The 25,954-nt window shown below is 42.7% G+C and overlaps 1 protein-coding gene across 1 annotated transcript; it reads right to left on the bottom strand.

Annotated features, from left to right (window-relative positions):
* Positions 1–1,763: 1,763 nt before the first annotated feature.
* On the bottom strand, positions 1,764–24,577 carry MINPP1 (multiple inositol-polyphosphate phosphatase 1). The gene is made up of 5 exons (XM_067299584.1): positions 24,034–24,577; positions 23,531–23,719; positions 22,533–22,630; positions 20,570–20,703; positions 1,764–5,738 (listed from the first exon to the last, which is right to left on the bottom strand). Exons 1-5 carry the CDS (start codon positions 24,575–24,577, stop codon positions 5,339–5,341), a joined length of 1,365 nt encoding a protein of 454 aa, XP_067155685.1. The 3' UTR covers positions 1,764–5,338.
* Positions 24,578–25,954: the final 1,377 nt, after the last annotated feature.

Raw genomic sequence — 25,954 nt, forward strand, 5'->3', positions numbered from 1 at the left:
GCATGAAGAAGCCAACGATGAGATGAGTAATAGCTTGTGTGGACTGCCCAACACGCATCGTGATGCAAACAAGCCAGTCTTGTACTGTGACAGAAAGACTCCTAGCAACATGACTGAATTTTCAGTCTAGCATATACATATATTTATATATATATATATGCTATAAAAAATAAAAAAAAAATCTCTCTTTATAGTATTAGACTAGTTTGAAAAAACCCTGATGCAGCTTAATACGTATATACAATCTTCATTTTCCACCTAGGGAAGCAAATAAGGGAGGGGGGAGGTAAAAAAAGCCATACTGCTTTTACAAAAACATCAACTTAAGTGAGATTTGGAAGCAGGATCTAGTTTAGACCTGGCATATATTCCACAGTCAACTAAAAAAAAAAAAAACCCTCTTCAAAGACTTTATCAACATCAGAAACAAAGCAATTTAGAAATAAAGTTTTCTACTTACTAGACCACAAATCCTCATAAGTCAGGCAAAAACCAGCACTCAAAAGCTAAAACTGATACACAAGATTTGCTGAGTCTTCATGATGAAGCCGAGTTTGAAGACAGCAGCATACTGAAAGGACAAAATGCACATGTGCCCTCTTGGCGCAAGAGGGTCAGATCTCCCCTTCTGCACTACTAGCGTACAAAGAGGCTCCAGCTAAACAGAATTCCCATCGGACAAAGCAAAACAAAACAAACCCCCCCAAACCAAACAGACAAGAAGTTTAAAACAAAGAAACCACTTCTACCCCATACATATATACAAACCTTGAACTCGCCATCACATGGGTGATGAAAACTCGGCTGGGCTCTAGATGACAAATCCATAGGAGAAGGAAAGGTGGGGAAGATCTCTCCAGAAATATATTAAAACAAGGTTACAAGCTTTCCCTGGCTCACTAGCTCCTGATGTGCCAATTGCTGGCACCATACTTTGGTGGACTTGCCACTGCATATCGTTTGCATGTTTTATACCTCTTGCTTATTATCCATGACTGATTACCCTTCAAGGATGACAGAGGGCAAGAGAGACCTTCATTCTGATCCAGCAAGGTCTGTTCTTAGGACGGCCACGTTTGAAAGGACTCTGAGAATCGGGGGGAATTGTGCTCATTTAAAGTGTGAGCAAGGAATTCAACAGCTCAAAGATAAACCATGGTATCTTAGAGACAGTTCCCTCCTTTTCCCATGACTGTACAGGTATTTTTAACGTAGCAGCATCAATCCTTTTCTGCTTTAATCTGTCTCGGAGACCAATATATCTGAAAATGAAACAGCCTGTCATCAAAGATGGTGTCAAACTAGTCACAGCAGGCTTCTGAAAGTGCTACCTCCTCGGCACATGAATATACTGCAGGCAAAGCTTAATTTTTAAGTACAGGTAGAGAACTAACAAACTAAAGGCAACCAAGTAATTATTGGATGCTCAATAATGAGGACATATTGCTAAACACCTACAAGAAATGATAGGTTAGAAAGTATTGCATTATGCATGTTCCTAATTCTTCTTTAGAAATCAAAAACTTGAATCTTATTGAGAAATTGATAATGTTCAAGAAAATACTATTGCAATAGATTCTGGATTGCTCAGAAAGGTGTGTGTACCATTTATTCTACTTCAAAATGCACATAATTTCTGGAGGTTTTGCATACTATTGTTAGAGCTGTTAAAAGCTTGTCAGACAATGACTACTGTTTTTAAAATCAAGGCTCCTGGAAACACGAGTAAATTTTCACTCACCTCAAAAAAGTGAAAGTCTTGACCCAGTCAAGGTATTTTATATTAATTATCAAGCAATTTGAGAATTTAAAATAATCAGAGACACCAGTGCAAGTAATGGCAAGCTACTAAATATATTTTGAAGCAGAACACAGCCGTGATACTAAAGATCATGTCATTATTACTGTTCACAACAGTGAGATGAAGAAAATGTGCAACTTCTCACATTTCACAGCACTAAAAATTCAAAACAAGTTCACAAAATTCATCCTGTTAGGATTGTACCGTCACAAATTTGTATCACGTACCGTGATTAGACAGCTTGACGCTGACCAGCATTACAGCAACAGCACCCAGGCAGAGGAAAAATTAATTTGCCAGAGAGATCAGTTAAGCTTCAGACATTTAACAAAACAAAATACATATCAAATGCATTTATTGCCAGCACCCAAGAACACTGTCAGTATTTTTCATTGATGAAAATTTCCAGTTGCAGAAAGATTACAAATGCAGTCTCCAGTGGATGACCGAGATGAGGCATTTTGTCCAGAGCCATATGAACAAAGAGGAAAACATCATTTTCTTTGCAGGACTTTTTCAGGATATGGTAGCTTGCAACACCATGAGATGCGGCCACCTGTCCAAGCGCTGCTCACTGAGCTAGTGCCCAACTTTATGGAAGTATTCCTGTCTGTTTTGGTTTTTCTTTCCAGTACATATACAAATATATATATATATATACTCTTTTTTTTTTGTAAACAAGCAAGTCATACTAAAGTCACCTCCCAAGTGGTATGAATTAGTCACATTAATAATGTAACGCATGCCTAACACATATACATGTGCAAACACTTCTGTTGCTACAACTGTGCAAAGTTTCCACGTTCAGCCTTTAATTATGCCAGCTGAGTGAATCAGTGCATCCTTTAAATACAGATCAGAAACCAAATAGCACATTTTTCTTAAGTTAATTGGTGGTAGCCACTGAAGATATAGCTGTCATGCTGGATATATGACCGAACTGTACTCCAAAGCAAAATATTAAACCATCTCTGAAGAATCATCCCTGAAGTTCACTGCACAGATTTTATTTATAATACAATCAACCTGGTAACACAGAAGTAAATGATGCTTCACTACAGAAAAATGAACTATTTGGTTCTTCCAGCTCATCTGGCACACGATCAAAAAAGCGGTTAAAGGCAACGGATTCCTCCATGCAGAAGGAGGCCGTATTTTTTAACAAAGAAGATGGGTAATATCGTAATCTCACTGACAAACAAAAATCTTTCATTCATTTCCAACAGAGTCAGGATTTCATCCCTTATGTTCAAATCATGATCTTGTGAATGCAAGGTGACTCATTCCCAGAAAAAAAAGTTATTTGCTCAAAGGTGAATTTTCACAACCTTAGGTTTGCTATTTAACAAACTTAACTGTCTTTAAGCAAAGGTTCACTTCTTCATAACTTGCCTCCACTATTGTCCTACACTAATTTCTGTGACAGATGCTTATTATGGACTTTATGATCGTTTGACTTCATTTCAAGATAGAATCATGCAAAAAAAGGACACTTTTTATCACACAAAGCTGATATAAAATAGCAGTAAAAGCCATACGCTAGTGCTGACAGTTATCCTGAACTTATTTTCCTGCATATGTTTCAGTATCGATACTCCTCTCTATCCGTTTCATCAGTTTCAGAAAAGATCGGCAGCAATAGTTAAGCATTTCACTAAGACATTAATGCTAAAATAACCACCAGTTTTGATCTGCCTCCATAGAAGAAACAGGTCTAACCCCATGAAGAGGGTCGTCACAAGGATTTCACGTCACAACGACACCCTAAAAACCCAGTTTTTTTCCATTTCTGCTCAACTTCCAGGTACACAGACCCAAAACGTTTGTTTTATACAAGCAGTGTTTAAAAAAACGAAGTGACGGAAGCCTAAGCCCTCAAGAAAAATCAATTAGAGACTCAGTTTTATTTCTCAGCTTCAAATTAGTCCAGGTCTCTCTTTCCTTTTTTTGTTTGTGCAGCAGTTACGTTGCCAGTCTAATCTGCCTGAAGGTGAGGCTACAAGAACAAGTTACCCTAAAGCAAACAAGGGTATAAATGTTTATAGTGCATCAGACACACAGTGTAAGTGCTTATACCAGTCTTTCACCCCCTTCCCAATAAATGGGGCCAACTACCCCTCACCTTACGGGGCGAGCGCCAGAGCACTCATTCCAGGGTGCAAGTACACACTTCAAGAGCCACCAACACCGTAAACCACACCCTCGTTTGCTTTGGGACAACTTTTTTCCATTCCCTTTGGGACAAGGGAGGATTTTCATTTGACTTCCTGTATTTCAGATGTTTTTTGACAATTATCTTCCTTCTTCCCTCTTCTGCTACACTGCAGCTCTCTCTAAAATACTTGCTGTCTTTTAGGGGCAAGAAAACCTACTTTAAGTGCAGTTGCTGTAAAACACCAGTACTTGTATGCAATACGTTTCTTTAATACCAGCTTTGTTTCAAGAACAAGCTAGCACATCAACAGTCTAAGGCCTATGCAAGCGATACTATGTTCAGTGCCTTAAAGCTAGCAGAAGTCTTAGCTGGACAGTTACTACGATCTGAAACCTACCCTCATTCCGGGTTGGCCATAATCCTGCTCCAAGCAGGAGGCTGGACTGGAGATCTGCAGAGGTCCCTTCCAACCAGTGCTTCCAGGAAAACTGTTAGCACTTTAAGAGGACAAAGATAGTCAAAGCCACAACACAGCCTAACCTGAGTGCCCTGGCCCAAACTGTTAACATAAGAAATTGATAGTATCAAGGGAAAAGACACACCAGATAGCTCAGAGAACCGCAGCAACTCCCAGAGCGCCTTAAAGGAAGAGTAGCTGGGTTTTTTATTTTTTATTTATTTTTATTAAAGAGAGTTTACTTACCTCAGTGACTAACTTGCTATGTTGGATGAGTTGATGCCTGTAAGAATTTTAACTCCTTGACCCCTTTCAGGCAGATAATGTACATAGAAACATTGCAACTCCTCCTGCTTTAAATGCCCGAGACAAGAGATGTTCATGCAGTGCTGTCCAGGCAGAAGATGGGTAGCTGTGGGGAAGGAATATGTACCCTCTCCCTCCTCGACACTCGGGAAAGGGAGCAAAATTTCTTGCTCACAAGTTTGGATTATTTCATGCCTGCCCTAGGAGAACAAAAGCAAGCAAAACAGCCAGTGCAAAGCAACACTGAATCAGTCCAATCAACTTCGGCTCTGATAAAATGCAAGTTGCCTCAGCTCCTAAATCCATCTACTGCACATTCATAAGAGGAATGACCTATGAAATTACTTATTCTCACATGTAAACATACAGGCACGCTTTATCTTGCATCACATATATGTTACAAAGCAACAACCCTGTTACCGCATTTGCTTTTGTAATTCTGCTTAGGTAATATGCAAACAGTGCGCTTAACTAACGGAGACAACCAGATAAGTCATGACCGTCAAATCTGAAAGTTTAGAAAGTCAACGCAGCAGCAGCAAATCAAAAGTGCTTGTTCACAACATCTTTTGAACAGAACTGAGATCTATTTGCACCAAACCCACTCTATTTCATTTCCTCAAAGTTCATCAGTAGCAGTATTATTATTTTTTGGTAATTCACATTCTTCTTTGAAGTGGCAGTTTTGAAGGATATCCTTATAATAGTCCTTGAGGTCTGCATAAACAGAGATGGTTTTATTTGAGTGATGAAACGGCAGCAACTTTTCATTCAACAGCATCTGCACTTGATACTCTTCTTTAGAGGTTTTCACTTGATCACAGTGATAAAGTACAAATACCAGGTTTGCTGCATAAGGCACAATCCGGCCACTGCGAAATTTCCGATGCGTTTGTTTGACGTAATTGTTTGCCCTGAGAGGCTCGTCATCTTTGAAGAAGCCCATAAGAGCGAGCAGTGGCTGAAGTGTCTCTGCATGTCCAATTTGTACAATCACAGGTGAAGAAATGGGCTTTGAACTAAAAAAGACAAGAGCAAAGGATCAGGAAGAGCCCATGCTTCAAAACCAGCATGCCAATGTACTGCACAGAGGTCAGTGGCGAAAGCTTAAAGTAGTAGATTTTGAACTTGTTTTACTCTGATGCCCTATAAAAGCCTGCTTGGGAATTTCAGTACGTAACAGGCTTTTTAAAAGCATCCAAGTTAAAGAATCTGTAATACATGTTGCAATAAATATAGCTAGATACAAAGGAATATGGTAAACGAAAGCAAAGACCAGATTCACAGTATGCACCCATATACCCCGTGCATCTCTCAGACTTCCTGCGTGAACCCAATTACTTGTACTAGTCTCAGTTATGGGAAGAGCCAATAAACATGTTACAATTAATATACTGGTTTGGGATTAAACATAACATTTTTAAAAAATAGCATTGCCTCCTCCCGTCAGGAATTAAGGGCAGCAAATCTCCAAGCCAGTTGCAAGGCTCTGTTAAAACACAAACCAAATCAAGGCCTTCATCTTACATGACTGGACTTCTCTTCTGTTGCCAGCATCTGGGAAGGCATCAGGACACCCTGATAACTCATAACTCCCATAACTCAGATCCATTGCAAATACATAGAGTTATTCTCCCATCACGGGCTGTGTTTGGAAAATTCCCCAAGATTTTTACCAAATACGCACTATATAGATTTGCTTAATACAGAGCTATGACTAAAATATAACATAGCTGTTCGCAGAATTCAGAGTTGCGTTTAATCCGAGTTATTAGAGTCAATCGTTTTTTTTGGTTATTCCCTAGCAAAAGCAAAAAGCATCCGAGTAACAGAGCATAATGAATGATTAAGGGAGCTCATTCAGGACACAATCCTCTTCACAAAGAAAAATGACTTAATATTAAAACACATTTTTTCTCTAGCCTCTCTAAATACTTCAAATGACTTAGAAATTTTTTAAGTCATCTTAATAAGTTTCTGCTTAAACTAATCCAAGGTGTGGTGAAGAGAAGACCACAAACTGTCACCTTCTTCAACCTGGGAAGTTTTAAAGTTTTCAGCATTAATTTTACTAAACTGAGGATTACAAACTTTTTTCAAATGCTGTAATAAAGGATGGGTGACAATTCAGTTTTAAGAGGTAAATTAAGTCTAACCACAAACTTACCAGCACGTTAACGAACTACAGTAAACACTGCTACCCTCTGACATAACCACAACCACATGATTACCTGCACAGCAAACAAACTGTTGATTTAACATGCAGACTGCTTCCCTCCCTGGCACACCACCACCAGTGGAGAATTTCAAGGAGAGTTTTTCTTGCCTATCCCTACGACCACCAATACCTTGAACTGCATATGGTGCTAAAACAAGAATCACGTTTTGACAACAAAATACTGCCAGTTATTATTTTGTTTTAATAACATGGTGCATCTGTTTGAAAAGTACATTAGCACTATGCTTTCATACCAAAGGCTAGACTGAAACCAGCAATCCACCCAGTGGAGAAAACAGCTTTCCCTCTACAAATTACTAGTTCAAGTTATAAACACGGCTACTGGTATCACTGACTTCCTCTAATTAAGCCAATGATTCACATTGCTAACATGGCTTAAAAGCCAGACAGTTTGTTGGACAATAGATTACACATTATTCAACCAAAGGAAAGGTAACAGTTGGCTTGCTGCACGAGGAAGCAGCAGCCAAGAGGAATATCTGCCCCTTGCTCTAGAGAAGGAGGATGGCTTCTTGGCACCATCTCCAGATGGCTCTCTCAGGTCACTCCAGGATGTGTAAATACACAGTTGGCTTTTCCTGAGACAAAAAGGTGACGTTTAGCAACACCCCTGCTCACCACGGGCCAGTCAAGTCCACCCACAGATGAGGAGCATCTTGATTGGTCTGAAAAGGAGGCGTCTCCTCTGCTTGAACCTAAAGTCTGAAGCAACTGAAAAATGGTTAACTGAGGGACTTGCCTGTAGATTAAGAACTTTGTTCAGATAAACAGTATTTTAGTACGAGCACATGATGGGTTCTGTAGTACTGGCTCCATACAGACACAGTGTTTGTGCAGTTTGAAATACACCTTGCACAATCCTGCTTCCTGGGGAGCCTATAGACTTTTGACTGTTCTCCTTTGACATGTATGTGCATATACACACATTTTGCCCTTAGGCAAAACATCACTTGCAAAAACAAAACAAAAAAACAAGAAAACCCACCCCTCAAAACCCCCAGGAACCTGCATCTGTTTCCTGTTCAAAAAAAGCCAAAAGTAGTGTTACAACCACCAAAAGGTTCTGTATGGAGGATGTTACGTTTTTTTCACCCCATACCTTTGCTGCACCGAGAGGTATGCATTTACATCAAATGCATCACACTTCAGCCCCTCTTCCAGCTCCTCCAAAGTCAGAGATTTTGGCTGCATCTCTCCCCTCCTATTTATAATCTCCCCGCTCCGATTCCCTCATTTTAAAGTTGTAAAGCTTTTGGAGCCTTTGACTCCTTTTCCTTTCCCCTCCAATCTTTGTTCTCTCCTTATTCTTTCGATTGAATTCATTCCTACTCCTCCTTCCCCCCCCCCCCAAAGTTTTGGGAAGTCTTTTTAGGTTTGAGGATACATTCACATCTCTCCTGTAAATCAACAAATAGGAATAGCAGGTAAAAACAGATGCCTAGAGAAGAAGAGAAGATGACAACTAGAATGAGATACTCTTCTGGCCACCTAGTTTCCAGCTCAGAGATCTCCTAGGTCACACGTGGCTTCTTTGTACGGAGGAACTCTCAATGAATCTTTCCTCCACAAATTTGCCAAATCTCCCCTTGAATCCACGTAAGCTTCTAGTATTCACAACATCCTGCGGCAAGGAGTTTCACAGCTTCACACATTGCTTTCTAGCTAGCTCTTAATTTTTCTGTTTGAAGAGGCCACCTACAGTTTGATCTTTTTTACTCATAACTTCACCGTCATCTTCTCTCCAAGTTGATAAATCCTAACTTAGTCATTTCACGACTTTGCCACCCTTTTCCAGCTCAACTATATCCTTTTTAAGATCAGAGTATGGGAAATGCACAGAAATCAAGTCATTAAGCTATCTCTCAAATCCATACTACATCCATGATGCTGTCTGTTGTTTTCTTAAGTCACAGCTTTTTATATCTTTTCTAGTTTGCCTATAGAAGTTATTTCCGGAGAACTAGCATAACCTCGAAATTTCATTCCTGAGCAGTAATAGTTATCTCTGATTTTACTTGACACACTAAGATCACTTTTCCCATGCACATCGCTTCACGGATGTGTCCATCTGCAATTTTCACGCTGAGTCTCATAAGGTCTTTCTACAATTCACCCCGGTTGGAAGAATTTCCTTATCTTATCTGCCCTGAATAAATATGCTGCATTTGCATTGCCATTTAACTGCTCACCTCTTTCCATCAGTTACAATATGCTGAGCAGCCCAGATCCTTGCAGATCACCACCGGTGACCTGCCTCTGCTAGGAAGAACAACCAGTCCCACCCTCCATTTCCTATCTTTTTGTTCACTGTTTACGCACCTGCTGACCTTCCCCCTTAACCCAGGGCTGCTCGATTTCTTTTCATAAGGAAACCTGCTGAAAAAGTTTTGGAAATCTAGCAGACCGTATTACCCCAGATCACGCTATTTGTATGCTTGCTGATCCTTCTCAAGAGCTCCAAGAGATGCTTCCCTTTAAAAGATCCATACTAGCACTACCCTGGTATATCACATTCACTTATAAACTCAGAAATCAAATATCTGGCACCGGTGAGAAACCAAGGAACTTATAAATGGTAGTCTGAATTATTATTTCCACTAGATTGGCTGGTACAGACAACAGGCACAGATTTACCAGCCCCCACAAGCTTCTTGATTAAAACCACCACACACCTGCCGTTATTTCAGCTATTTCACTCAAGTTATTTTAGCACTCCAAGGTGAACATCACCCAGCGCTAGCAACCTATTACTCTTCATTCGGACCCAACCGCCCTTAAATCAGCCCTTATACATAGGCTTGCTTTCAAATGGGGTGATATTTAATCTTATCGTTTACTAAACGGGGAGCTAATGTCAATGTGCCACTGGAGCCTCCAAAAGAAGTGTTACATAGCACATAAGCATTATTCACTCCGCAGCCAGGTAGATTACATCCCACAAAAGTAAAAACAAAAGATAAAGAGATGTAAAGGGAAAGAAAGGATTTAGTATTTTGGCCATCGGTGCTGACTTTACAGCAAGATTTGGCTTTATTTTCCAGTTGATGCTAGCAGAAATTTTAGAATGGAAGTAAATCACACACACAAAAAAAAGATTAACTTAGTTAAGAGAGCAGCAAAACACGTGTTTCTGGAACGGAAGACATGTTATAGCATATACACACACAAGCTCTAAAGAACAAGGAAAGAAAACCTGAGTTTATTTCATCTTCTTTAGTCTTCTGAAATCCTAATGCCAAGAGGTCAAACCACTTTGGAGAAGGAAGAATGAAATCTCTCCCACTCACAGCTATCCCACCGTACTGTTTTCACAAGGATTAAGACTGTTTCCTTATATGATACACAGCCGAGTTTTTGCTAGTCTCCTTAACGCACTATGCTTGAAAACCTGCTTCGTTTCTCACCGATGCCAGATATTTGATTTCTAAGACCATTGAAGCACCCTCTGCTCAGTCTCTGCCCTCATCACTCTAGATTAAAGTTTCACATCATACAGTAATGACCATAAAAATTACCATCAAGGTTAAAACAGCAATAGCACCACTTTTAATTATGGAGAATTCGAGAAAGATTGCCTCCGCTGGGCATGGGCACAGGCAAAGGTTATTGTTGCTCAGACAATGCTGATAATTTCAAACCGGGAGCACATAACACAATCAACAGAATACTGATAAATTCAGAACAGTAGCACAGGCTAATAAAATATTAAACCGAAGGCCTGAAACTTCCACACTCAATCTTCTTTATGAAAGATTCATGACTCAGCATCACATAAGAGTGTCAGACAAAGTTCTCGACACCCTACTTGAGCAACTGCTAATGATATTTCAATTAACCTTTTTTTGTAGTAGTAGTAAGTGGCTAGGGAAAGCATACTGATCACTAAAAAGAAACCTCATTTCCAACCTAAAAGTGAGATGAAGAGACCATGCATAGAACTTCACCATAAAATATTAGCCGCTTGTCTGAAAATGATTGCTGGCTATTGGTTTCATATTTGTTTTGTGGGACACTTGGAAATGAGCAGAAGTGGTTGCCACTAGACAGAACACGCAACAGCAACAGAGTTCATTCAAGAGACTTGTGCATTTCAGCTGTAACCTTCTAAGAAAATCTGACCACAGCTAAAAATGGGGAAGTTATTTTGAACATTTCTCAGCACAACCCCCCAAAATTAAGTCTCATTGCGCAAAAGCAGCACTACAGAGAAGTGCAAGTTCTAGTCCTCCCTGATCGCTGCAGACTTGGCTTTAACCCTGAACCTTCTGCACCAGCACACCCATCTTCAACAGGGGATTTGTTCCTACCTTTTTAGGACTACTGATATATCACCTCAGATACGGAAGAAATCCACTTTCTTTGAACCAAAGTTTATTTCCTAAGCACTAAAATGACTTTCAGCTAGAGATAACCAAAACCTCAAGAGATAATGGGATAAAAAGAAACATATCCTACAGCAACACTTAACTGGTGAACCTTCAAACAGCACCTTCTCACTTAAGGTAAAAATCCCTTTGAGAACTTCAAAGAGGAGAAGTTTAACAACTGTTAAACAAAGTTTAGATCACATTGTCCTTTCTCGCTCTGATACGAGAGCCAGAAGAGAGGACTTAAAAACCTCCATTTTCAGCCATGGAATGAATACTCCTTCCCTCCCACCTCTCCCAGTGAAATATTTCTGGGAAAATGGACAGAGGAACCCCAGATCTACAAGGAAAAAGCAGGGGTCAAGGAACATGGTGTTACGAGGTGGGACTCGGAGCACAGTAGAAATATTGAACAGTGTTGCTGCTCACAGTGTGTTACCAGTGAGAAGAAAATAAATCTGCCAAATGGTATTAAGAACTCATGTGTCAAAAATTCTGCCTTAAATGGTAGAACGACAGAACCCAGTTGTGCTGACTAGTTTCCAGAATCAGTACCAGCACAACAGTACATTCCTACAAATACCGATAAGAAAAACATTTTCTTGCTTTCCAAACAAGGACATGGTAAAGGTGGACTTGGAAAGGTGATAAGAACATGCAAAACTCATTTGAAACCCTGATTAAAAGGCCACAGCTCTTATCCAGTCCCATGAGTTAATCACCCAAAGATACCTATATTTCTCTTTGTTTAACTTCTCAGCTGCAGTTTCAAATGCTCCCTTATGAATGAACCAGCCTCTTACATTCTTACAGACTTCAGAGAATTAAATACATCATGGTAGCAGCTTGGGCGCTGTTACTGTCGCGTGAAGGGAGGACAAGGGGTAATCATCTTTGCCTGCCAGAGCCCTCCTCAAAAGGGCTTTCACTGAGTCAGGTTCACAAAGTTGATCAACATAGACAATTTATTAAAGCGACAGATCAACAGGTTCAGGATTGCCAGTGATAAATGCACTTACTGCAACAAATTCTACTTTTTCTGAGCTCAAACTGATAATTAAGCGCTTTCAACAATGGTATTTTTCCCGGGGTAACGTCCGACGTTGTCAGAGGCGCAAACCTTACCAAAAAGGCGTCCCTGTTTTGGGGAGGAGAGAGGTCCAGGCCCGTCGACCTGTCCGTAGGTTGGTGTTCTCATCCTCCAAATGGAGGACCGTTTATGCACTGAATTTATACTCTTGGCGAGGTGGGGCTGAGTCAAACACTGTGGGATGTTTGGTCCTTGCCGAGCTCAGTAGAGGGTGTCAATGGCTGCTGGCCTTTATTTCCTTTTGCCCCTATCAACAACACGAGGCTGCAAGACTCCTACCTCACCCCAGGTGTCATTTTGGGTAGAGCAGTGGCAAGTGGCAAGACTCCACCTCGCCCTGGGCGTTGTCTCACCCCTCACCGGCATGGGCATCAGACCGCAAATCACCCTTCATATTCACTGTTTACCCCACGGCAGGGAGGATCACAGATAATCACAGACCATTATCCCACAGGCGCTGATGCTAAATGTTGAGCCATTCTTATAAGCTAGAAACAAATCATACCAAGAAGATCACTGCACTTGATCACCGCATTTGCCAAGCCCTAACTGCCCCAGGTAAGGTTACATACTGGTTAGACCAGTTCATTGGTGTATGTTAGTTGTCTAGGTATTCTTTTGCTTGTTTTTTAAGTCTTTAGATAAAAGGATATTGACTCTATAAAAATTGCTGAGCTATCTTTTCAGAGCAATTCTAAGTAAGCAAGTATTAGGCAATTAAATTGAGATTAACTACATTCTGGGAGGTTTGAAGGGCACAGACAATAATTTAAATGTCAAGTTCTAGGCAAATGCATAAAAATACACACCGTTCCAGAGGAAACCCCCTAAACTGACTGCCCAGGTATGTGGCAGAAGTCAGCAAACACACATGCACACTTCAGAAATCCAGACCCAGTTGTGCCAGTGAACTGAACGTGCTGCAAGGACCTCTAGAGAGTCACTAATTCCATCTCTTGGCTCTACTTGGTTTCCTCCAAAGTACTCTTAAATCATGTCAGAAGGCCAATCCTTGAAAGATGGAGCTATCAAAACAAACGTACAATATGGTATAAAGAAGTTCCTAGGTCAAGCTGTCTGAGACGTTTAAGTTTTATCAGTGAAAGTCATCTCTTTTCTCTGATTATCTGGAAACAAAGACATGACCTGCGTATTTTTTTAAGTGTACAAAAACTAACTTTATGGTCTATTAAACTGTAGAGCTGGCACTTTGTTCTGTGAATACAGAAACATCTTATTAGAGAGATCAGTTTACCCATTAGATGCACGTGGCCTGTTCTCCTCTCTGAACAGATATACTGGAAGTCAAACAACTCATTATCTTGGTAAATTATATATCGCTATGCCATTAGCAGATTAGCTGACAATCATCCAGTCCAGAAGCTTTCACTGGAGGCTTTTCCAAAACCCCCAAAAGCAAGGGAACACAGTGAGGACACCCCTGAAGTGGACCCATACAAAGCCACGCAGAGTCACCTGCACCTGTATGCCCTCCAGGACAGGGACCCTTTGGGGAATGCAGTACAGACACTTCTGATCTGGTTCTGCAAGGGCAACTTCATACCTTAAAGTTACCCCCCATAATACAGATCTGGCTGTAAAGTGCTCTGCATTTCAAATAATGTAAATCACATTTGAAACATTATGTTTACATATGATAGCCCAGGGTCTCCTTTTGAGTCGCTTTGCTGGTCGGTGGTTTACAACTCCCAGAAAGTGTCTTGAACCCGCTGACGCACCCAGAGAGCCAAGAACCTGCACTGTGGAAACACAGAACCCCAGCATTAACCAAGAAGTTTCGATAAAATAAATGACCAGAGGATTTTGATCTGAGCAAAGGTTTTTGTACAGCAATTATATCATTTCCTCTGAATACGTGGAAACCTTTTTGCTCTGCTCCCTTTGTACTTATTATAACAGGAAAGTTTTGAACAGTTAATTGTTTCTCGATCATACATGACTTCTTGAATGCTGAATCATAGTTTTGAAAGGAACGATTAGGACACAGTATTTACTACTGAACAGCTACATAAAGTTTATCAATTGTGTTGTGAACTGAACTGCACAGAGGAAAGCAAATTATGTAAAATAATAAAAGATAGCAATAAATTGGGAAGGGAGAATGTTTAAATTATGGCTTAGCCTAGTACAACTACAAAGCTCACCTTCACTTGATCTTGGAGTAAGTTCAAGTACAATTAGTCCTTTTTTTTTTTCTTTTTTTTTTAAAGTACTTAGAACCTGCACACTTTCAGAGAAAACCACCAAGTATTTTGCAATATGTATATGCAGCTAGTTTTGTATTTTGAATCATTAAGCCAAGTACTTTAAATACTGAGATGACTGCACAAAGAGCACCATCTCAATCCATCTAGTAAACCATTTGGCCAGCACAAATGAAAACAGATATTTTCATGTTCTCTTTCAAGAGCAAAAAGGGCAGAAGTACTAGATATTTAAAGCTAGAAGTCTAAAGTAGCTTAATGAACAGCAGATATCCTTAAAGTATGCCACAAGCAATTTTCAAACCTGCCCTTGCCCGATTATAAAAATGTAGTAACATTAACAGCTACATAAGATGAGCATCTTCCTATTGCATTAACTACCAAAACACCATTTCTCATCAATACCCACAGCAGTCCCACACCACAAACTTAGGTTCACCACAGATCTCACAAAAATCTGAAGCTGCAAAATGATGCACACAATCTCTTCTCTGAACAGCATAAAATCTCTTCTATGAACAGCATTAAATTGTTTCCCTACAGACCGATGCTCTATGCTGCAGTAACAGTAGCTTCCTTCTATAACTTCAACGATTTCCCCCTTCCTCAGTGCTCCAACTCTCCCAACCAGGCAAGAAGCCAGCGAGCTACGGGGTCGAGCTGGCAGTCTCAGCAGTCCCCTGCAACGCACAGAATAGATACTTCACCTGAAGAGGGATGGGGGCAGTCCATCAAGCCCACGTTTCTTTCCTCTGCTTTGCTGCTGATTCACATGATCCGTAGGTGCTCACTCGCTCAGACCCTCTAAGCCTACTGTGATGTTTGGCCAACAGATTCACAATTGTTAGGGCAATCAAGGAAGAAGGGAAGACAAGATTCGGATTTGGCTGTGTTATTCCTACAGTCTAGACCATCAGCACTATTTGGGGTGGCGGAGAGGGGGGAAAAAAATCACAATAGGTTATGGTCACTAACTGTCCACAAATTGCACAGCTCATATTGAAGCGAAAAACACATCAAACCTTTGAGGAATGCTCCAAAGCAATAGCAAAAAATTACTTATCTCATAATTACTATTTTGATGCTCTCCATCTATTTTAACACTTGTGGGGCTCCAAACACTGCTCTTCACTGGTGCTTCTGGAAGCCTCTGGTTCCAGACAAGGTCAACATGGATAGACCTACTCCGTTACCTTCCCAGTGGGCAGCAGCAAGGACAGGAGACATGCTGTGGCACACGGACGTGTCTCAAAGAACTCAAGCTTCTTCTTAGGTAAGGTGCTATTCACTGGTCGCTCCTCTACATCCTGCCATAACTAGCACTGCTTTGGGAAACTGGACACTCTCTATCCATTTAAACAAATGCTGACTGGTAAGAGCGGCCTTTCAAGGGTTCTTCCCTATTAGCACGATGCCAAGTGGACATGCATGCATGCATGGTCTTCTGGCAGTTTTACCAGCAGGGATGATTTCAGTAAGGTCTAGGTTCCAGGGGAAGAAACATCGGTTTGGGGAAGATGAGCTCCTCGTTAGCTTCTTTGCAACATAGTTACACAGCTTCACTGTATTCTGCCCATAATCATGGATCCTATTCCATAATTGCAGATCTTCTTCCATAACAGGAAGACTTGGATAAAAGTCAATTGTTTTGTCTTCACAAAAATAAAGTGCTCTATGGACTCAGGCAACTGCCCCAGTATGCCATTTCAGTAAAACAAATCACCTGGTTTAACACGATATTAAACTCTTCTTGATACCTTTTTTTTCTTTCTTGTAATTAAGAAACTTTTTACGTATAAGACAGTCCTGCTAGTGCAGCCTATGAGGCCCCCATCTTTCCCTAGAAATGTGACCACTACATTTACCACCAGACAGGCAAGAAGGTAGGGAGGACAGTGGTCCTGGAAGGCTCACTGCAACTATCATGAGGTCCCAAGGAAGAGATGCTTTTTACTCGAGAATTAACCTTTACTAGACACTTACATTTTATTGCTGCAGTGGATGCAGAAAGACAGGGTCCATGAGTGGGTGTGCTAACAGTAAGAGGTCACTAATACAACTATCGGTAAACTCAACGTCAGGCCCAGGTTCCTGAATACTGATACCAATACCTTTCTGTTGGTTCTCTGGATGTGGACTGATGACAAAAGCAAGCACAAAGTGAAAAACCCTTTCATAGCCTTCAAAAGCATCTTGCTGTACCGCAAGATCTACGTAGAAGAGGCTATTGGTACTTTAAATTAGCTATTTCCATCGGAATTGGTATGACGAGAGAGCGTACAAACAGAAATGCTCCCCTTTCTGCTTTTGGATAGCCCAATCTAAACCTTCCAAAAAGAAAGGAGAACCTGGACCAAAAATAAGGTTCTGTAAGTAAACTGTCCTTCTCAAGTTTCCAGAACAAAGCAGCCAATAACAAATCAATGTTAAACACAGCTAAACTGAAGCAACATTCTACTAAAAGACATTCCATCATCACAAAGGTTGATTTTCTGAATAATGAACTGCTGCAGAAGCATTTTACCCATTTCCTTAAAGCTGTGCTACACCATTAAAAAAAGAAAAAAGACATGCATGTACACACAAACGCATGACCAAACATTTTCTAGTGTTATAAACACGGTACACTTTTCATCTGCATGGCTTCTCATTCTCAGCTGTACTCTTAAATTACCAAGAGATCCAGGAGAAGTCTCTCCATAGATGACAAAGCATTAGTTGCACCTCCACTCTCTAGATCACAGGAGACGCAAGCTGTTCTAATCGATCGGCAGTGGCAGATACATTTATTTTTAAAATGCACCAGGTTATCCAAGTCAGATTATGCTCAGTCTTTAGTGCTTTAAGACTGCCATCTTACGTTGTGGGATGGACTAGCATGCTCTTCTTGTACAAGGCAAAACACTTTACAAGCTTTCATTTACTGCTTAGGAAGACACACATGTGAACACACTGCTCATGCAGTTCCAAACTTTGCAAGGCTTTTAGTGTCCCCGTTCTTTCCATAGGTGTATAAACTTGTTACCTGCTTCCCTCTGCAACTTACGAGCCGGACTTCTAGGCCTGGAGCCAAAAGACAGGATGAAATTATCTTGGTCCTTCAGTACCTTGCCTCCAACATCTGCTCTTCGCCAAGGAGCCCGCTCCACCTTGTAACTTAAGGACTGCTGAGCTAGTTCTCAATAACTCAGAAGTACAGATATGGATTTTTTTCAACTACTGTATATTTCTATTAAACTTACAGGGATATCTTATACACAGCTAAGACCCACAGCTTTCTGGCTAGGCTATATAATATAGGGATTGAAACCTGCAAGTCTGTCACTGCTCAAGCAGTAAAGACTAAAAGCAAACAAATTTGAAAATATCATTGTCCTCACCTGAGTCAAGCTACATTAAGAAGTTATTTTTCAGATTTCAGAAGGACAGAGGGGTTTTATGGCTCTTGCTTGCCTCTTTTAACCTTTTATTTCTGTTCTCACTCCCAGTTCTTATTTTCTGTATTCATTTTACTTACGCAGAGATAGACACAGCATATGACAGGGGCAATCACAGCAGTGCGCTTGACAGTCTGTTCACAGTTCGGTGTTAATGACCTGTGGCCTGATGTATTTTTTATTTAGCTCCCTAGCAGGCTGAAGAAAGGATGTAGTGAAGACCTTTATTTAAAAGATGATCTAACATAACCACAGCTTTGACTCCGCCACTGCTGAAACGAGGGGGATCACAGAATCCCAGACTGCCTCAAATTTCCAAAAACCCGAGTGACCATTTCACAGCACCATTTCTTAAGCTAACTTGGCTGCAGGAGGGGTTCCTATCACCAGCCATTTCTTCCTGCCCGCCCTTCATTCACAGCAACTCCTCCCCAAAGCCAAACTCAGTGTTTGCAAACACCAACTTTTAACCCATTCATGGCAAAACAAGCAGAGCTGTCTTTGTGCCGGCTGGCAGATGACCCATCAGATTCAGAAAGACCAGCGAACAGTGTTGCCACGTAATGCAGCAGTCCCGTATGCTCCTATCCTCAGCTCTCATTTCCAACTCCGTATGGCTCCTTCTCCACTGGAGCTGGATCAAGGAGCCAGTCTGGATGAAAGCCTTGAGAACAGGGACTGGGAGACACACGCTAGGTTAGTGGTAACTCACATTACACTCCAGCCTGATGTCCCATGCAGTCACACTGGTATTTGCTCAAAGCCCAAGGCAAAAATCAATAAGCAGATATGACGGGCAGAAGCTTAAATGCATGAAAAATGGACAAATTGAACTCCCATTTCTCTTATTAGCCCATTTACTATGCAGTATTTTGGCAGAAGATTTCAGTAAATGTTGACAAACTCATCCCAACCGATTTTGTTCCAAGCTCCCTGTAAACCTCAAAGGGCAAAAATTAAATGCATTTAATTTTGCACATATTGAGTTGATACTGTCAAAATTAGACTCAGTCTGATTTTCCAGGTGAACCCCAAAGGTAATTTTAAGATACACAGTGCTTACACGAGTGTTTGAGAATTACATTTTAACTGACTTAATACTTAGTTCTTATATCGCTGTTAATGTCTAAGTTAGATCCTCCTCACTCAGCAAACATTTTAAGGAGCACAACTTCTTTGATGTCCTCTCTGCTGCAAATAGCTAAAAATCAACTTTATGAATTACTCCCCTGATCCAAAATATGAATGCTACTTCTAATTTTAGTCTGCCAACTAAAAGGAAAACACTGTTTTTAAGCAGGTTACCAAGTTTAAAATAGTCATTCTAAGCAGCCTGGAGCATGAGTCATACTTTTGTTCCTGAAATTTAAAAATCTGTTAATATCAGTCTGCTGAGTGTTATGTAGAGCCACTTTAATATACTGAATATAAAAGTGAAGTCCCAAGGATGCTAGGAATGCACAGAGATCCACCGCATATAACTGATGTTTACGTATTAACATCAAAGCTGAATTTGCTGGTTATAAGTTAGCTGTCACTTTGTCAGACCTTCAGCCTTGAAGACACTTGGTTAAGTTATCTTCCAGTCTACTAATAGTTACTTGTAAGCCCTAAGGTCTTCCTACTGCTACGTTGTTTCTAAAACTACATTTTTGCTGCAGAAGAATAAGAAGGTGAAACTCAATATCCTAGGCAGTGTTCTTAAATCGGCTGTTCCCGAATTACTGATTTTGGATTCATGTAACAAGGCACTTGCAACAATTTCTGAACTGAAGTCTCCACGGTCTCCAGTTTTTAAAGGGAACTGAGTAGAATCACCTGAAGTTTGCCCTTCCTTAGTTACAGTGAAGAAGGCTGGTTTGCAATTACAGCTCAGGCCTCCTGGATTCTGCAACACGTAGTTCAGGTCTAGAGTCGCTAAGCGTTTGGATTAATCTGGAATGATTATTTTTCCAGGATCTCATCTCAGCACCTTTAGTCTGAACAGAGAGCTATAATAATGCAACAGACTCCAAACGAACACATGCAGAAAGAAGGCAAGATTTCTACATTTAAGTAATCAGATAATAGAATGCATCATGGGTTTTTTTTCACCCCCGAGTCTTCTGTTTTATCACAGAAGTTTTTAAAACAAGGGCATTTTAAACAAAAAATTGTTTTAACCCAACTGTCTCTCCTCCGTCTGACCAGAAAAAGAAAACCATTATCAGACACAGCACCTGGCTGCCCCTTGAAGGCCTTTGTGGATCAATAGGTTAAAACAGGGGAACGAACTAGCTGGGCACAAGAGCATCAATGGAGGAAAAAACATGTTCTTTAGAGTAATATTGCTCTATCAAGGGTTGGAGTCTCTCTATCACAAACTCTTCTAACCGAGCTCAATCATTCAGTTATCTTTGGAAGCGAAATGCTTAACTTCTACTCACATTAAATCCAACTCAAGATCAACCACAGAAAGCTTCCAGCCAAAGCTCGAAAGCTTTTTTATTTACCTTTTGCTCTCTTCCACCGCTTTGTCCAACTGCTGGAAGATATCCTGGAATAAATTGCAGCTGGAGCGACTATTGATGTCATAGCCATATCCTCTCTTCCAGTACTGCTTCAGGTCATTCAGATATTCCAGTACCTACAGGTACACAGTTCACAAGTTTTTATTATTGCACAGAGGAAAAGAAAAACACAACCTGGAGCAAGGACACTACGGCATGAAATCAACAATTCTTCAACAAAAAAATAAAGGTTCCAGCTCAAACAGCTTCTGCTATGTGCTGCATAAAAACAGACAGAAAAGATCAGGCCAAAGATCCACCAAGTTCAGCATCTTGTCTCTAACCATGCTCATAACCAGGCCTAGAGAAGAAACAACACGCGCATTTTCCCAGGCCCCAACAATTTTCAGGTTAGGGCTTTGAGCCCCAAGGTAGTTTTCTACAAACTCAGTAGACCTCAGTGGATTCTTTCCAACAAATTCATCCAATCTGCTCTTTGAACTCATATCAAGTTTTAGCATTCATAAAATCCTGCAGCTTGGCTACACGCTGTGTAAAAAGCGATCTGTCTGCTTGTTGTGAACCTGTCTCCTGCTAGCTTCATTTGGTACCCATTAGTTACAGTACGTGACAAAAAAGAACGAAACGATCACTATCCACCACTTCTGTATCATTTCTGATTCCATAATTGAAAACATTTTTCAAGGTCCAAGATCCTTAGCTTAGTTAGTCATTCTTCAAATGGAAGCAATGCCATACTCTTAATCACATTTTTGTCAAACTAACCTTTCTGAGATGTGAGAGACCAAAACTGCACACATCTCAAAAAGATGGAAGTGTACCTTGGATTTATACAACAGCACAGTGATGCTCTCTTTGTTGTTCTCCTTTTCTAACAATTCCTAGCATTAAAGGTTTTTTTGTTGTTGGTTAATTTTACTGTAACTGAGCTGACATTTTCATGGATCAATAGCACCAAAAATCTCACTCTTAAGGGGCACAATGGATCTCAGAGCCCACCACTTCATATGTGAAGTTTCAACTTCTAATCTCATATGCATCGCTTTAGTTTCCTACCCTGAACATCATCTGTCATTGTATTGCTGGGTCATTCAATCTCATAAGGTCCTTCTGCAAAGCTCCTCAGTTGCCCCATATCCTTAATACTCTGCATAACTTCATATAATCAGCAAACTTCCCCACCTCACTGCTAACCCCTTCCCCAAGTTATTTATGAATACTGAACAGCACAGGTCTCAGAAGACCTCCATGGTGGCCCTCCAGCACTTTGACAGGAGACCTTTAACTCCAATACCTACTCTTTAGTCAACCAAGCTTCCATAAAAGCCTCTGAGAGGTCTCACTGAACACAGTTTGGGAAGCCAAATAAACGAAAACATCCTTAATCCCTATCTCTCTTGAACCCTTCAAAGAACTCCAAGAGGTAAGGTACTTTTTAAACAAAGGAGAATCCAGTTTTATCCAGGTTCTACTACTTCTATGAACAGACTAGTTTTATTAACAAGCTAAGAGATCTGTTGGGCCCTGGAGCCTTTTTTAAAAGGAAAAGGGGGGGGGGGAGGCCTTAGAGGGCCTAGAGGACCTCATCTGCCATCCTCTAATCCTCAGGAATCAAGGCATTTTATCATATGAGACTATTATATGTGAAACAGAGCTGTCCAGGGCACTTCAGAAGTTACAGGAAAAGAAAGCATTATATGAGTTAAGCACAACAGTAAAAGGCCATTTTAATCAGGACAAATCAAGGCTACAGCAGTATTTAATTCTCTTGCTGTTTGATTAATCCAGAGCTCTTTGGAGACCAGACAAAGTGCTTCATTAGTTTGAAGAGTAACAGGCACAGAACGTAATAATTATTATTTGCACAGTTGGAAGTTGTACCTGAACACTAAGCCACCTTTTGAGTGCTTCTCAAATATCTCTCCCCATAACATTCAGCACCTACCTTGGCATCCTCTTCATTGAAGAGCGAACACCATGGGGAGGTCATATTTTTTATTGCCAACTCATACGAGCAGGTGAGAAAAGCCACTTGAATGAGATCTGCAATAAATCCAAGAAGCGTGCAAAAGATAAACAACTGCTACAGAACTAAGAACTTTCTAAATACCTCTCATCTTAGGGGAAAGTGGGGAGAATCTAATGATGAAAACAACCAGCGTGATCCAATAAATAATTGCTTGTCCAAAGGCTAAGCACTAAAAATAAACAGTTTTCAACAGAATTAGTGTGCACAACCCAAATTTTGGATTGCAAGCTTTTCACATTACATTGGTGCACAGAAAAAGAAAAATCATATAAAATGCTATGTATCTGCTGATGTGTGTGCTATAGATACTGATTTTTAATGCGTTTTTATCACCATAAAAGGCAGAAGAGTCAGTACAACCAAGACGTGTCTGCTCAGCGCAGACTTGTCTTTGATTACCACTACTCAGCCTCCACATTAAAGGGTTGAATATGAATAGCAGCGTGCTGCAGCTTCAGCTTTGCATCTTTAAGGGAACGCTTGTAACCAGAATCAAGAGCAGCACCAATTTCTGTGTTCCCCAACCACTTAACCTCAAGGTCACACACAAACACAGGGAAACCTGGCACTTCTCTTCTGGACAAGTGAAGTTACAACAAGGACGCAAAAGCTACGCATACTCTCCAAGACAGAATTTAAGAGTAACTTATTTATATGCTTCAACACAAAGGCAGCGTCCACGTCACTACAGTAAGAAAGACTCTTTCAACGGTCAGAAGAAAAACACGTTTAAGTAACAAGTATTCGTTATCACAACACCAATATACGCTTGCAACCTCGCTCATTTAATACCTTATGATTGTTTCTCTAATTTACTGCGCATTTTAAATTAACTCCGCATACCTACAAAGCGTCGAGGAAACTGTCGTCACGCAGAGGCAGAACAGAAGTAACCCGAAAGAGGCCGTCTTTACCTGCGTTTAACTCGTCCGCCGGCAAACACAAAACGCTGGCTACTTTTTCCAAAACCCGCCTCATCTCCGGACCCTTCTTGAAGGCGTCCACTTGATGCGTGGCCGTCTTGTTCTCTTCCACCAGGGCCACGAACTTCTGGCAGTGCTCGAAAAACCTCATTAAGGAGTCGTTAACCTCGATCTCCATTTCTGAAAGGGAGAAGTAAAGAAGCAAGTAAATAAATAAGAATTCTCAGTGACAAACCCTGCTTGCAAGGTTAAAAATGAAGGGGGGAAAGGGGAGAAGAGGGCCGTGCGGGGCCGGGCGGGGAAGAGGAGCTGCAGGACGGAGCCCCAGCCGGGGGGGAAAGGGGGGATTTGACTCGTTCCCCGCTCGGGGGCCCCAGCGCGCACCCAGCGGAGGGATATTAGGGGGCGGCCGGGCCCCCCCCAACCCCAACCCCGGCTGGGCCCCGCCCGGGGGAGGGGGGGGGCGCAGCGGGGCCCCCCGCCCGCGCTCTCACCGCCGTCGTCGCGGGGCAGCGGCGGGCCGAGGCCGCGGCGGAAGGCGGCGCCGCTCTGCAGGCAGCGGTGCTTGGAGCTGCTGGCCAGGGCGAGGCGGCGGCGGGCGGCGAAGAGCGCCGGGAAGCGGGCGGCCAGGCGGCGCGCCAGGTGCTCCATGTCGCGCTGGCCCCGCGGCGCCAGCTGCCCGTCGAAGCTCTCCTCGTACCACATGTGCCAGGCGGCCAGCGCGGCGGCGGCGGGGCAGGAGGCGGCGGCGCGGCGCAGCCGGCCGTGCAGCTCGCCCAGGCAGCGGATCTGCTTGGCCGTCGGGTAGCGGGTGCCGTGGCGGAGCAGGGCGCGCAGCTGCAGCGGCGCGCAAGCGGCGGGCGCCCGCGCCGCCGCCGCCGCCGGCCCCAGCGACAGCGGGTCCTGCACCAGGTGCGGGTTCACCTCCTCGTAGCGGCACTTGGTGCCGAAGTAGCCGCTCAGCGCCGCGCTGGCCGCCAGCGGCAGCAGCAACAGCAGCAGCGGCGGCAGGAGCCGCCCGGCGGCCCGCAGCGCCATGGCGGCAACTGCGCGGCGGGGCAGGAAGGGGCGGGGCGGAGCGGAGCGGGGCGGCGGCGGCGGCGGCGGCGGCGGCGGCAGAGGCTCCCTCAGGCCGCGCCCCTGTGGCTCAATCCCGCCTTTGTGGCGGGAGGCCGCGGCCTCGCCTCGGCCTCGCCGGGCAGGATGGGGCCCGCCGGGCCCCCTCCGCCGCCGCGGGGCCACGCGGGCCTAAAACGGCGCCCACCGCCCTTGCTCGGGGCCCGAGTGCACGTAGTGGCCCTGTCGTAAGGACACTGCGGGCCGGGCAGAGCGGTGGCCGGAAAGGGATGTCCCGTAGAAAGCTGCGAGCGCCCAGCGGGCTACGGAGCACCTCGGGCGCGAGTGAAAATAGAGGCAAAAAGCGTCTCCCCGTAGGCCGCTAAGGAAAGTGAACGGTCCGTGACAAAGCCAAGGAGTGCGATCAACAAAAACACTTCAAGTCTCAGTCCAAAAAGGACGAGGGCTTAGCTTTTGGCCCAGCACATGTCCTGCTGTGACCTGTGTCTTATATGCCCAGAGCTCTGGTACTTTTACCCTCCTTACCTTGGTGTGGATGTTACTTACTGCAGTTGAGAATTTTCACTGGATAAATTGTTTTTTCATGGTATATTGAGTCAACCGGTGAAATTTTGTTGGGAAGCGTTTTTCTGACTTGTCCCCCTACCTCATGGATAAGTGAAACAAAGTGTTGACGTAGTGACACACGAAGGGACAAACGGCTGGGGCAGGCGAAGACTTTAAAACCCAGAGAGAAAGGGGCAAGCGAAGGATAGGAGTAAGGAAGCGTTTTAAGCGTCTGGGCTAAGTCATGGCCTCTCGGTGTCCAACTGGGGGGATGTTTCTCGGTGATGCCGTGCAGGGCCGCTCAGCATGTTTCTCGGTGGCTTTGGAAGAAGAACTAGTGTAGCGCTGCGGAGCAGATTGTCACGTTGAAGAATTTGGCTGGACCAAGACTGGGTGACCCCTTTAGAGTGAAAGATTACTTCTCACCGAGCGTAATGGAGACTTTTAGGGTATATAGCAAAAACAGTTGACAGCGAGGCTTGTGGTCTGTGAGTTTTGCAGAGACTCGTCTTCCGAGGGGTCGGATTTGTGGTCACTTAAAACCTAGCAGGAAGTATGTCAGCTGTCAACAAGTTAACCTCACTTGAGCAGTAACGCGCCTAGCTGTTCTGGCTGGGCCTCTGTGTCCACTGCGTCTCCGCTGTCGCTCACAATACTTCATGGCCTGTTCATGTGAGTCTCGCACCGTGTGCTGCTTTTCTTACGCTTACTCCTGTGCTACAGGAGCTGAAAGAAGGACAAGCAACCCGATGGTGATTCAGAAGAGCAGCTCCCCAGTAATGTGGAACACCC

The sequence above is a fragment of the Apteryx mantelli genome, chromosome 7, assembly GCF_036417845.1.
Source record: "Apteryx mantelli isolate bAptMan1 chromosome 7, bAptMan1.hap1, whole genome shotgun sequence".
NCBI classification, from domain to species: domain Eukaryota; kingdom Metazoa; phylum Chordata; class Aves; order Apterygiformes; family Apterygidae; genus Apteryx; species Apteryx mantelli.

What these genes read in the sequence shown, in the direction of transcription:
- MINPP1 (XM_067299584.1), bottom strand. Translation starts at nt 24,577, where the DNA reads ATGGCGCTGCGGGCCGCCGGGCGGCTCCTGCCGCCGCTGCTGCTGTTG. An exon ending in TCAATGAAGAGGATGCCAAG is followed by an intron (nt 20,704 to 22,532) that starts GTAGGTGCTGAA and finishes GTGTACCTGTAG; the next exon opens with GTACTGGAATATCTGAATGA. An exon ending in GCGGTGGAAGAGAGCAAAAG is followed by an intron (nt 5,739 to 20,569) that starts GTAAATAAAAAA and finishes TGTCTTTTTTAG; the next exon opens with TTCAAAGCCCATTTCTTCAC.